General features: G+C 46.4%; 1 protein-coding gene across 2 annotated transcripts; it reads right to left on the bottom strand.

The window, feature by feature from the left end:
- Positions 1-950: 950 nt before the first annotated feature.
- On the bottom strand, positions 951-2,781 carry LOC103632152 (DIMBOA UDP-glucosyltransferase BX8-like). 2 transcript variants are annotated; one of them, XM_008653982.2, is made up of 2 exons: positions 2,146-2,781; positions 951-2,058 (listed from the first exon to the last, which is right to left on the bottom strand). In XM_008653982.2, the coding sequence occupies exons 1-2, from the start codon at positions 2,750-2,752 to the stop codon at positions 1,145-1,147; spliced, it is 1,521 nt and encodes a 506-aa protein (XP_008652204.2). In that variant the 5' UTR covers positions 2,753-2,781; the 3' UTR covers positions 951-1,144. The 2 variants fall into 2 exon arrangements, with proteins under 2 accessions (XP_008652204.2, XP_008652205.2); XM_008653983.2 differs by having other exon boundaries at positions 951-2,052.
- Positions 2,782-13,520: the final 10,739 nt, after the last annotated feature.

Raw genomic sequence — 13,520 nt, 5'->3', positions numbered from 1 at the left:
GGTACGAAGATGGAGAGAGTTTATGTTCATGGGACAGGTCTGAGGAGTCAATCTCTTGTTGGGAATTTTCCATTCATATCTCTAATATTATTAGATTGATATGAGCAGAGAAGCGTGATATAGGCATATCCACCAAAGGATAATGTCACATTTTTATCTGTACGCGTACATGTCGCATCTGTCATAATTAACTGTCGTATACTCATTATCGAAATCTGGCTCTTTGTTGAGACTTATGTTTGTGAAACTTGTTTGATGTGGTGATATTTGTGAGATTTCTGGTCTTTGTGAGATATGTGTATGATGTATGTGATGATTCTATGATATATGTGATGTATATGTGATGATTTTGTTATATATCTTTTGTTTGGATGGAACGACAAAAACAAATAAAAAGGGTAATCTGGTCACTTTGCTAAGTGTTACACTCGGTAGAGAGGTTCTTTGTTGAGTGCTATGACCATAACACTCGGCAAAGAAGGTACGCCTAGGAACCGGTAAAGCTTTTTTGTCGAGTGTTGTGGCCCCGGTACTTGACAAAGGAACCGGCTAAGGAGCCCACTGGAGTCTTATTTGCTGAGCGCTAGTCCAGCAGCCACTCGGCAAAGGCTCTGTCACTATCACTTGACGCCGTGACGACGACTTTTATTTGCTGAGTGTCAGGTGACACTAGCAAAGACTTTGACAAGTATCAGATAAAAAGTATTCGACTAAAAAACTGTTGCCGATGTACAATACACCGGGACCTTGTTGCCGAGAATCACATTCGACAAAAAGTTTATTAAGTGTTCTCTAAACTTTGCCAAATGTCTAAAGTACTCAGCAAAGTAATTGTCTCCGATAGTGCCGGGATTACACGGACTATGCATGTTTGGTAGCCACCAACCTTGTCACGCCACACCTTAGACGCCCTAACGTTTTTTAAGCGATTGATTCTATGGCACGTGATGTCAGCAAAGCTTACACACAATATTATATGAAGATGCACATGAAGATGCACAAGTGTACAACAGTAACTAATCCATGCTCCATGTCTCCATCAAACTTGAAACTTTGAAACAGCCAGTGCAAGTGGATTTGTAGCAAACAGATTAGTCAGGCTTAATTATGCAGATGAGCATGTGTTACTCAAATAATTAAGTCACTATTGGCACCGCCGCGCCGTGAGGGACATGATGTGGTTCACGAGCTTGTCGACGTTGAGGTCGGACGAGCCGGCCTTGGCCATGCACTCCGCCGCTCTTCTACAGAGCTCCCGTGCCCTCCCACGCAGCGCCGTGCCGGGCCCGCCTGCCCCCATCATCGTCGAGATGGCCGCCTCCACCTTGCCCCTCTCCAGCTCGCCGTGGAGCGCGAGGCCGGTCCGCCACACGTGGTCCACGTACCTGGCGTTCCCCATCTGGTCGCCGAAGCAGGGGCGGCACAGCATCGGCACGCCGGCGCACACGCCCTCCAGCGTGGAGTTCCAGCCGCAGTGCGTCCAGAACGCGCCCACGGCAGGGTGCGCCAGGACCTCCTCCTGCGGCGCCCAGCTCACCACCGTGCCCCGGCCGCGCGTCTCCGCGTGGAAGCCGTCGGGCAGCGGCGGCGGCTGACTCGGCGGCGCGCCGCGGACGAGGCCCGGCCGGAGCACCCACAGGAAAGGGCGGCCGCTGTTGGCGATGCCCCATGCCGTCTCCACCAGGTCCGCCGCGGACATGCTGGCCAGGCTGCCGAAGCTGACGTAGAGCACGGACGCGGGGCCCCGCGCGTCCAGCCAGTCCAGGCACCCTCGGTCCTGCCGCAGCAGGCTGCTCGAGGCCGCCGGCGAGTGCACGTGCAGCGGCCCGATGTCGAACACCGGGACGGCGAGGCCGCGCCGGAGCGACGCCAGCTCGTCCGTCTCCAGCGCGTCGAACGTGTTGATGATGAGACCCGACGAGGCGTTCACGGCCGTCACCGCTCGCGAAATCAGGTCCCGCATTAGCCCGAGGGTGGCCCCGCTGGCGGACGGCATGTCACGGACGCGGTACGGCGGCAGCTCCGTCACCAGCATGTCCGGCTCCTGCGACTCTGCCACTGGACACGTTTACTTATCATGCATGCATGCTCTTTTTTTCATGTAATCCTAAATGGCTAAATCCATGTGTAGTAGTAGGTGTGTACCGTGAGAGGACAGGTAGCCCTTGTCGCAGAGCATGGGAAACGCCATGAACCAGCGGAAGCACGCGGCGCTGCCGGTGCGGAGCGCGAGAGTCGGCACGCCGAGCCCGCGTGCCACGTCCATGAGCGTGAGCAGGTGCGCGTCGGCGACGAGGCACGCGACCTCCTCCTCCTCCTCCTCCAGCAGCGCGGCCAGGCGCTCCCGGAACGGGGCCTCGCACGCGCGGTTCACGGCGAGGACGTGCTCCACGGTCACCCGCACCGTGTCCGCGCTGTCCGCCGGCGTCCCGTCGAACTGGACGGGGACGAAGTCGTAGGCCGGGTGCTGGGACGCGTCCGGCGCGTTGAAGTGGGTGTGGAAGACGGTGACGGCGAAGCCGCGCGCGTGGAGCAGGCCGGCGAGCTGGAACATGGGGTTGATGTGGCCCTGGTACGGGAGCGAGAAGAAGAGCACGCGGCGGCGGTGGCCGGTGGCGGTTTGGCCTACGGAGCCCATTCGGTGGTTCTTGGAGTCCTCCTGAGTCCTGACCCTGTCTTTGTGAACCTGCCACCTGACCTGAAGCCATTTGATGGTTCTTGGATTTATCTTGCCCCCACACTGATTGCCCATTTGACTGATGTTAGCCAAATCGTCGGCACGCGCGGCCAAATCCTGCGACAATTAACAAACGCGCCCTATGACTGGACCCTTACATAGAAATGATGACACACGTTGGATTAGCTTTTTTTTAGTTAAGAAACTACAGAATTGGGCTCGATTTCTCACTAGCTCCAATACCAAGTGACACACGGGATGAGCCGGCATTTGTGGATCTAGTGGATGGACGAGAGACTGAGAGCAAGGTGGCCGGATCATTTGCGTCCCGTCGTCTGCTGGCTAGATTGTGGTCTGCGTCCGGTTTTCCCAGCTCTCCGTACATCGTTGTTTTCGCTCCCAGCAGCGGCGTGAGGTATGGTTGGGGGTACTGTAAATGGCCGGTGTTGCAGCCACGGAAGCACTAGTCCTTGCTCCGCCGCCTCTATGTGCCTGACAGCAGGACTACAGGTAGTTTCCCTGCTCCGTAGCCCTCTCATCTTGAGAATCTTAAGACTTCGTTTGGATCCTTTTGATATGAATTTCATGCTGACAACCGTAATTTAGGCATATACTAATTAAGCTAATGTAGTTTCATACAAAATATGTTTATGTACTACGGTTGCTGATGCAGAGAAGATATTTATGTCATACATTCCAAATATAGGATAGCGAGCTAAATAAGATGTTATAAGTTGCATTGTAACAAAAAACATAGACCGATAATATTCACCCTATTAATTTGAGATAGACTTATATATGAACTTTAGAAAAGTGGTGGAATATTAAATTCCAAGCCAAGTATCCTACTCTATCGGTAGTGTTGGAGGCCTTCTTATCCATCGAAGGTCCTCTGGTCAAAAACACCTTCGGCAAGATGATATGCAAGCAGGTGTGACATGAAGATGTATGCCGAAGCTACAATTGAACGAGCTTCAGCATAACGACATACTTGAGACGAAGGATGACACCGACTTAAAGAGGAAAAGACCGCATAGTCCCTGATAGTTTGTGTCATAGTTATGATTAGTTATCAAGGACATGAATGTAATTTTGTTCGGGCTGTGTCCCGTGCCTATAAATAGATGAACAGTACCTCCGTACTGTTCACGCTGACTTGTAATCACTCGCACGTCACTCTCGGACCTTTACCTTCTGTCAAGCCGAAGGTACAAATGTAATTTGATATCATTAATGTTTGTTCATGATTATATAATGGTAATATGAATAATCTGATGATTTGATATAGTTATTCATGCTTTTTCTATATAACCCTGTTTATATTCTTACATATTGAAATGATGAAGGTATGTCCTTCATGACCTTCGTTTGAAGATCATTATACCCTAAGGGAGATAATGCTTCGAAGGACGAAGGTCTTTAACCATTAACATTTGTGTTGTCTTATTCTTAATTCTTAGCATTTGAGAACAAGTGACCAACATTGGTGCCCACCTCCGGTGAACTCACTTCCACTGTTGTGACAATGGCTTTGTACAACAACCAAGCTGAAGTATCTTCGGTTACAAAGCTGGTGCTCCCAATCACATGCGGTTCAAGCTCAGAGCCAGCTAACAAGAAGCAGAAGAAGGAAGCACAAAGAAGAGTGCAGCATGTTGGGGTGCAAGGACCCTTCATCAAATCCAAGTGGTCTCACATTCCAATCACCTTCTCCCAGGAGGATCTTCAGCTTAAGGACTATCCTTACAATGATACCATGGTTATATCTTATGTCATCAAAGGATTTCTAGTCCACAATGTTCTGGTTGACACAGGCAGTGCAGCGGACATCATCTTTGCAAAGGCTTTTAGACAAATGCAAGAACCAGAAGACAAGATTCATAATACAACATACCCTCTTTGTGGCTTCGAAGGAAGACAGATTGTGGCACTTGGCAAAATAACAATGTCGGTTACCTTCGGTTACATTCACAACACAAGAATTGAGCAAGTTGTCTTTGACATTGTTGACATGGAGTACCCATACAATGCAATCATTGGTCGAGGGACGCTTAATGCCTTCGAAGCAATACTTCATCCATCATACTTATGCATGAAGATACCTTCGTAGCAAGGTCCCATTGCTATTCATGGGAGTCAAGAAGCTGCCAGAAGGGCTGAAGGGAGTTGGACGGATTCAAAGGCCATCCATAACATAGATGGAGCTGAAGCTTGTCGCAATATAAGCACAAAAGAGAGAAGGCTGCTTCGGTAGATCAGCCGAAGCCTATGCTCCTGTGTGAAGACATACCAAAGGGTATTGTTGGGATCTCAGTTATCTGGTGAACAAGAAAAATCTCTGCTAAGATTTTTGTTCAACAACAAAGATGTCTTCGCTTGGACAGCTAACAATCTCTGTTGTGTTAACAGAGATGTCATTGAGCATTCACTCAATGTGGATCCATCTTTCAGGCCAAAAAAGCAAAGACTTCGGAAAATGTCTGAGGATAAGGCCGAAGGTGCTCGAAATGAAGTAAAGGGACTTCTCAGTGCTGGTGTCATCAGAGAAGTAACATATCCAGAGTGGCTAGCTAACACTGTCATGGTGAAGAAGGCTAATGGGAAATGGAGAATGTGTATTGATTTCACAGATCTCAACAAGGCATGTCTGAAGGACGAGTTCTCTTTACCAAGAATAGACTCCCTTGTAGATGCAGCAGCTTCTTTGGAACTCATGAGCTTATTGGACTGCTACTCGGGCTATCACCAAATTTAGATGAAGAAAGAGGATGAGCCAAAGACAAGCTTCATAACCCCCAGTGGTACTTATTGTTACCTTCGGATGCCTAAGGGGCTCAAGAATGCTGGAGGAAGCTTCAGCAGAATGACAACCAAGGTTCTTCACTCTCAAATAGGCAGGAATGTGCTAACTTATGTTGATGACATCATAGTAAAAAGCACGAAACAAGAAAATCACATTGCTGATTTGCAAGAGACGTTTGCCAATTTCAGGCAAGCTGGTCTCAAGTTAAATCCAGAAAAGTGTGTTTTTGGAGTAAAGAAGGGCAAGTTTCTTGGCTGTCTGGTATCAACAAAAGGTATCAAAGCTAACCCAAGTAAGATTGAAGCTATCCTTCGGATGGAGCCGCCAAATTCAAAGAAAGGGGCTCAACGATTGGCATGAAGATTAGCATCTCTAGACAGATTTATATCAAGATCAGCAGAGAGAAATCTACTATTCTTTGAAGTACTAAAGTCAGCCGAAGTTTTCCAATGGGGCCCGGCTCAAAAAAAGGCTTTCGAAGAGTTAAAGCAATACTTGATAGACTTGACAACTCTAACTCCACCTTCATCAGGAACTCTGTTACTCCTATATATGGCTGCCTCCCATTCTGCAGTCAGTGCAGCACTTGTACAAGAGAAGCAAGATGGCCAAGTAAAAAGACAAGCACCAGTATACTTCGTCTCCGAAGTACTCAGTTTATCAAAGAAAAATTACACAGAATTGGAGAAGGTATTGCATGCTATGTTAATGGCCTCCAGAAAGCTTTGGCATTACTTTCAAGCTTATCATATAATAGTCCCTTCATCACAACTTCTGAAGGACATAATGAGAAACAGAGAAGTTACAGGCAGAATTGGAAAATGGGCTGCGGAACTCAATGAATTCACCATTGATTATGTACATAGATCCTCAATTCAATCTCATGTGCTAGCAGATTTCATTGCTGATTGGATGCCAGGGGCTCAAGGAGAAGAAACAATAAAAGATGCCGAAGCCTGGACTGTATTCTGTGATGGTTCTTGGGGAACCTTCGGCGCTGGAGCAGCTGCTGTTTTAGTAGCGCCCTCTAAAGTCAGGACATGCTATGCAGTAAAGCTGGACTTTAGTTGTACAAATAATATTGTTGAATACGAAGCTCTTCTGTTAGGGCTTCAGAAGCTAAAGGCAATGGGAATAAGAAGGGCAGTCCTTAAAACTGATTCCCAAGTTATTTCTAGCCATTTAAACAAAAGTAGCAAGGCAAGAGATCCGAAGCTTGAAAAATATTTGGCTTCTTTCGAAGGATTTTCTGTAAAAAATATTCTAAGAGGGGAAAATAAGCATGCAGATTTGCTAGCTAAATCAGCGCGTAGGGGCTCCCTTTGCCTTCGGAAGTGTTCTTTGAGACAATAAAAGCACCTTCAGTCGAACTTATGGAGAGAGCAGTGCTTGCAATATCACCTGTACATAGTGAAGATTGGAGGACTGAAATTATATATTTCCTCCATGGTAACTGTCTTTCGGATGATGAAGTCTATAATAAAAGGATGGAAGCGAGAACAAGACCATATGTGATCATAGAAGGGGAGTTATATAAATATGGAGTCTGCTCTCCATTGCTAAAGTGTTTATCCAAAACCGAAGGTTAATAGCTGATGAAGGAAATACATGCAAGTTTATGTGGATCTCATATTGGGTCTAGGCCTTTGCTGGAGAAGGTTTTTAGACAAGGATTTTATTGGCCGAAGGCAGCTTCGGATGCAGCAGATCTGGTTCAAAAATGTGAAAAATTGCCAAAGATGTGCAAGAGACCAGAAACAACCTTTATCTCTAACCCAGTTAATACAGCCAACTTGGCCACTGCAAAGGTGGGGTCTAGACTTGTTAGGCCCACTTCCACCGGCACAAGGAAATTTGAAATATGTCGTTGTAGCAGTGGAATATTTTTCCAAGTGGGTCGAAGCAAAGCCCCTGGTCACAATAACTTCGGCCACAGTACAGAAACTTTTTTGGCAAAACATTGTTTGTCGTTTCGGCGTGTCGAAGGCAATAACTGTGGATAACGGAACCCAATTTGATGCTAAAACGTTCAAAGATTTTTGTGACCGAATTGGTACAAAAATTCATTTTGCATCAGTAAGGCATCCAGAATCAAATGGGTTGGTAGAAAGAGCAAATGGAATTATAATGACAGGAATAGTGAAGCTAATTTTCAACCAGCCCAGAGGAAAGTGGCCAGATGAGTTGATTAAAGTGGTGTGGAGCCACAACACAACTGTGTCAAGGTCAACAGGTTTTACACCTTTTAAGCTCTTGTTCGGTGACGAAGCAATAACACCAGAAGAAGCAAAGATAGGATCAATAAGAACAACAGCTTCAGCGGAGGACGAAGCTGATTATCAAACAACAAAAGACACTATAGAAGGGACCAGACTTCAGGCCATAAAACACATCAATAAGTATCAGGCCGAAACAATAAGATGGCGTGATAGGAAAGTTCGATTGAAAAACATCAAACCAGGACATTTGGTGCTTCGGAGAGTGGCCAACCCAGATACAGTGGGCAAGTTACAACTGAAGTGGGAGGGTCCTTTTCTGGTAGTATCTTCGTCAAGACCCGGTTCTTACAGATTGAAGGATATGGACGACAATGACATACCTAGATCTTGGAATGCAGATGAGCTTCGATGGTACTATGTGTAATTGATGTAATCTTTTTCATTTTTCCTATGGCACCCTTTTTCTTTCAGGAGGGGAGAACGGTTTTTAATGGGGCCATAGATTGTAATATTCATTCTTATTTAGCCCTACGCAATACAAGGGCCAAAATTCCCCAAAGATGTAATATGTAAAATCAGAACCTGCACCATCGATTGCAAAAAGAAAACAGGGAGAAGCTCAAAAGATGTCCCTAAGGGGATGCAGAGCTGTAGTCATCACAAAGGATGACGAAGCTGCAAAAAGTCGTTCCTAAGGGAGCGCAGCGTAAGTTTCGAAGCTACAGAAGTCGTTCCTAAGGGAGCGCAGCATAAGTTCTAAAGCTCAGAAGTCGTTCCTAAGGTAATGCAGAGCCAAATACCACCGAAATATAAGGTGAAGAAGCTCCAAAGTCGTTCCTAAGGAGATGCAGAGCTTAAATGCCACCGAAATAGAAGGTGAAGAAGCTCAAAATCGTTCCTAAGGGGATACAGAGCTTAAATGCCACCGAAATAGAAGGTGAAGAAGCTCCAAAGTCGTTCCTAAGGGGATGCAAAGCTTAAATACCACCGAAATAGAAAGTGAAGAAGCTCCAAAGTCGTTCCTAAGGGGATGCAGAGCTTAAAGACTCCAAAGTCGTTCCTAAGGGGATGCAGAGTCTGGGTGTGGCTTTGTGTGTGTTTGGGACATTCATTTGTATATTACATTACATCATTCATTGCATTCATACAAACATTCATTTAGACATTCGTAGAATCATCATCATAACATGAAGCACGAACAGAAATACTCCAGCTTCGATGTCACACCCGGTTTTGGAAGGTAAACCGAATGCGAACCATGTACGTGCCAGGATCAGAAACTCACGTACACAGCGATTACATAATTGGACATCATCACACAGTGCTCGAAATAAATAGCGGAAAGGTACTAAATTACATCAAGATGTCCATGACATCCACAGAGTCTATTACATAACCATTGTCTTTAACATAACTATCAAAGTGTGGAGAAACGAAACGTAGATGATAAGCCTACACAGGCAGCTGACTGGGGGTTTGCCACTAAGTAAACTAAAACTCGTCGTAATCCTGGAACTCCTCGAAGTCCTCCATGTTGTCAGCATCACCTCCTGAGCACTGAGTACAATGGGGACAACCTGGGGTGGGGATGGTGTGTAAAGCAAGGGTGAGTACACATCAACGTACTCAGCAAATGTCCCGTTTGGCTAAAGTAGACTAGCTGTATGTGGGGTTGAGGTTAAGCAATTGCTTTTAGTTGGTCAAGTATTTATTATTATTAGTAGAGCCAAGTTTTAGTAATAAACCCAGTTATTACCCAAAAGTACTCCCTCAAAAGAGGAAATACTAGAGATCAGATTTGTAACACCATTGTTAACCATCATCATAAACGTATCCAAAGTTCTTCTAATCAAAGAGGATCCTAAGGCTGCTCTTAACCGTGAGCTCAGCTGATATACTAGTTTCTAACACTCTGCAGAGGTTGCACACTTTACCCATGAGTCATGATCTCTTTCCAGCCTAGGTTGTACAGACCCGATCTTCACTACCAAGTTGAACAGCTAGGGATACACTACGTAGCCTTTACAAAGACTCCCCCGATGTATAGCTTCTCGTTAGGTTTTGCCAGTCGTACAAACGCAGTACACCTCCCCAAGGTGGGTGACTAACAAAACCAAAACGAATGAACCTCTGCACCCCAACCTTACCAGAGCGAGCACTACGCCTCGGCCCCCATTGATGGCCCTCCGGCAAAGTCAACTACACCCCCAGGTTCATCTAATTAATCAGCTAAGGGCGTCCCATTCCACCCTCATGGTTGCACTGTTATCCCGGGTGCTCACTCCACGAACATGTCCTTACGGAGAGGTACTCAGAAAAAAGGCCTGAGCCCCCTAGAGTATCACAAGATCATCAACATAATCAGGATAACAATATCGTATCATAAATGTTCACATCATGTTCATTGATTAAAGTTAAGGCAATAGCAAAATGCTAACCATGATAACCCAAAAGGTAAACAAGGATAAGGTACATACAAACTAGTCACCAGGTTGCTACAAACTAGTCAATCCTTAGGTTTAGATAATGTAATGCGGGACAGTGAATCATAAAGTATGTAGGACATAATAGGTTAGAGGACACTTGCCTTCACCAGGTTGTTGCTCAGGAAGGTCTCCAACAACACACTCAGGAACCTAGAACAGCTCGTTGTCTAAATAAAGCGAACATGCACTCAATACATTTGGAAAGTACAAATGAACAGCACACCAAACATGTACAAACATAGGAATACATCTTAAAAACACAATAGGGAATAATGAGATCAAAGTATAACATAAATTGTAATCATAAACTAACTTCATTTGGAAATAGATTATTATTTCTCTAAGTGTTACTCACAAATACATAACAAAGTCCAATTTATTTTATTGTGACCCAAAAAATTAGAACAGAGATGAATTCATGTAATACACATTATTAATCTCACAAGATTAGGCATGTTTTAATCTCTAGGGTTTTCCCTTTTTTATTTTATTAAATACACCAAATCTATACATATACTAGTTAATAGTTATCCATAAAATTAGGAAGCACAAGGTGTAAATGGAACTAATTTATTTGAACAGAGAATAATACTATGAACATTTTGCAATTTGAATCACTAAATTTGGAGTTCATATACAAAAGATATGAAATAAACAAGTTTGAGAAATCAAAATATGAAATTAGGTCTAATTCTGTGAATATTTAAAAGTCCATGGTTCAATCTGCAAGATTATAGGGGCCTGCGCACGAAAACCAGGGACTGCGGGTTGATTCTAAACAAACCGAGGGTCTCTTTAATAAAACTACCGTGCGAAGGGGTACCAGGTGATTCTAAGCGTTAGATCAAAAACCGGCGGCCGAGATTAGATCTGCGGCCGAGGGCGCGCGCGGGGGCGGGCGAGCTCTGACAGGTGGGCCAGGGGCGTCAACGACCGAGGGGGAGAGCGCACTGACCGAGCGGGCCTAGCGCCAGGAAACACGGGCGCTGACAGGTGGGCCAGGGGGCAAGGCGCACATGCGCGAAGTGGTATCCGCGATCTGGGCCGTGCGATCAAGATCAGACGGAGGGGATCAGGCTAGGGAGGGACGAACGGCTGCGGGCGACGCTGCTCCTCTCCGTGACGGTGAGGTCACCGGAGTTGAGGCAGGCATGTGCTAGAGTGGTTCCGGGGTCGCCAGAGTTGGGCAGAGAGGGAGAGAATGCCACGGCGAACTCAGTGGCGAGGAAAAGGCCATGAATCCGCGGATAGAGGGGGAAGAACGGTGGGGAGAAAGCCTTGGGCGGACCAGAGGAACTCCGGTGAGGGATTCCGGCCATTGGGAGGGGGCTTGAGGCGTGCTAAGGCTTGGGAAGGCTTCAGCAGAAAGAGGGGTACCTTAGGGACTCACATCGGGGCACTGGTCCGGGCGAAATTGGCCGGCCACTGCGTGGGCGTGGCGGACCGCCACGGCCGAGCACCGGCGATGCCAAAATTGGCCGAGCACAGAGCGAAATCGGGGAAATTAGGCACGGGCAAAGGTGTCTCACCTCGGGGCGGAGCTGGAGGTAGCTTGGCGCGGTCTCCGGTGAGCTGGATGGCCGAGGAAGCAGGCGCGGGTCTCCCGCGGTGTTTGGCGGCGTGGGCAGAGCGCGAGAGAGGGTGGAGTTGTGTGAAATGAGGCGAGGAAGTGAGTGCGGGCTCTGGTAGGGCTCTAAGAGGGAGCTGGGGGCGCGTGGGCGAGTATCGTGGTCGAGAATTCTGGCGACGTGCGCGAGTGCGCACGCGCCGGTCCACGGTGAGGGCGGGGAGGGCGGAACTGACAGGGAGGGTCCACGGCGCAGAGAGAAAAGGGGGCGCGTGGGCAACGGCTCAACGCCTGGCAGCACGGACCCGCGAGACAGAGAGAGAAGAGGGACGCGCACGGGCGAAGCAACTAGCGCCGACAGGTCGGCCCCAGCAGGCAGAGGGCGAGAGAGAGAAAGAGCGCGCGCGGGAGTGAAAGCAGCCGCTGACAGGCGGGCCCGCCTGTCAGGCGGCATGGGTGCGCGGGTGCGCGGCCTGGCTGGGCCGAGCTGGGCTACTGGGTTGCTTTTTCTTCTTTCTTTTCTCTGGATTTTCTAATTCCTTTTCTATTTCTTTTCTATAGGGTTTTCAATTCCAAATTCAAATTAGGTTTCAAATTCAAATAAATTCAAACATGTGCAACACTTTAAAGAATATTTTTAGCTCAGCATGATGCAACATGTCATGACTCATAATATTTTGGCAAAAAATAATTAATTAAAACCTCCTAACTTAAGCTTAATTCTACTTAAAAGGGAAAAGGGAGAGAGGATCTAGAGAGAGATAAAACCTAGGATGAGAGAGAGAAGAGTAACACCTGAATTTGGATGATAATTAGAAAGAAATTTTATACCCCCTAAATTCAGGGTGTTACATTCGACGACAGTGTTTCGATGAACACGAAGAAGTTTCATTTCAAACATATACATTTTATACAAGGACATGCTTCGTTGTGTACGAAAATAAGGGAAGGTGTTTTTCGCCTTCGCCTCAAAAGATACAAGTTTCGTCCACAGTAAAGCAATTTGTATATGGATAAAAAGGTAAAAATATATTACAAGGTATGGATGAATATACATAGTATTGTTTATTTCTCAATTACAGTTTTTGCAAAGATAATACAAAAGTTCCTAAGGTCTATACAGGCAGGTTTAAAGAGAAGCTTCGGCAGCCTTCGCTATGTGCTTCGGATCATCAACCTTCGGCATCACCATCCTGCAGATAAACAACGGTATAAGGTAAAAAGTAATCACAAGGGTCAAGGCAAGCAACAGGTATAAGTTCCATACCAGTTTAAGAAAGCTTCGGGCTTCGTTCCCAGCCAACTCTCGTCCACCTTAGCCTAAATTTGAGTTATGAATCTGTTTCCGATGCTTTGGGATTCACTGGGAATATCAATCAAATCTGTTGGAGACAGACCGAAGGTTGGTCTATTTACCGTCTTCACGTGCGTGCAACCAGCCTTCAAAAATGCGGCAGCTGTGCCACGAGAAGCTAGCAGGGCACATAAGTCACCATGCCCGGCTATCACTTCATTAAGTGCATCAATTTAATTTTCAATATGTTCGAAGGTATTTGGTATGTCTTCAACCGAAGGGATAATATCTTCAGAGTTGGTCCCAACCGAGCTGAAGAGCTTTTTCAACCGTTGCACGCAGCGACTGCCAAAATTCAAGCACGTATCTCGAAAGTCTTTCAAAGATTTCTCTAGCTTTGTATTTTTGTTAGCTTCGGCATCATATTTTGCTTGCAGATCCTTTTTCTCTTGTTCCAAGTTCTTTGATTTTTCT

Source organism: Zea mays, chromosome 7 (genome assembly GCF_902167145.1).
Source record: "Zea mays cultivar B73 chromosome 7, Zm-B73-REFERENCE-NAM-5.0, whole genome shotgun sequence".
Classification (NCBI taxonomy): Eukaryota; Viridiplantae; Streptophyta; class Magnoliopsida; order Poales; family Poaceae; genus Zea; species Zea mays.
Note: the sequence above shows the minus strand (reverse complement) of the source record. Positions and strands in the feature narration are given on the sequence as shown.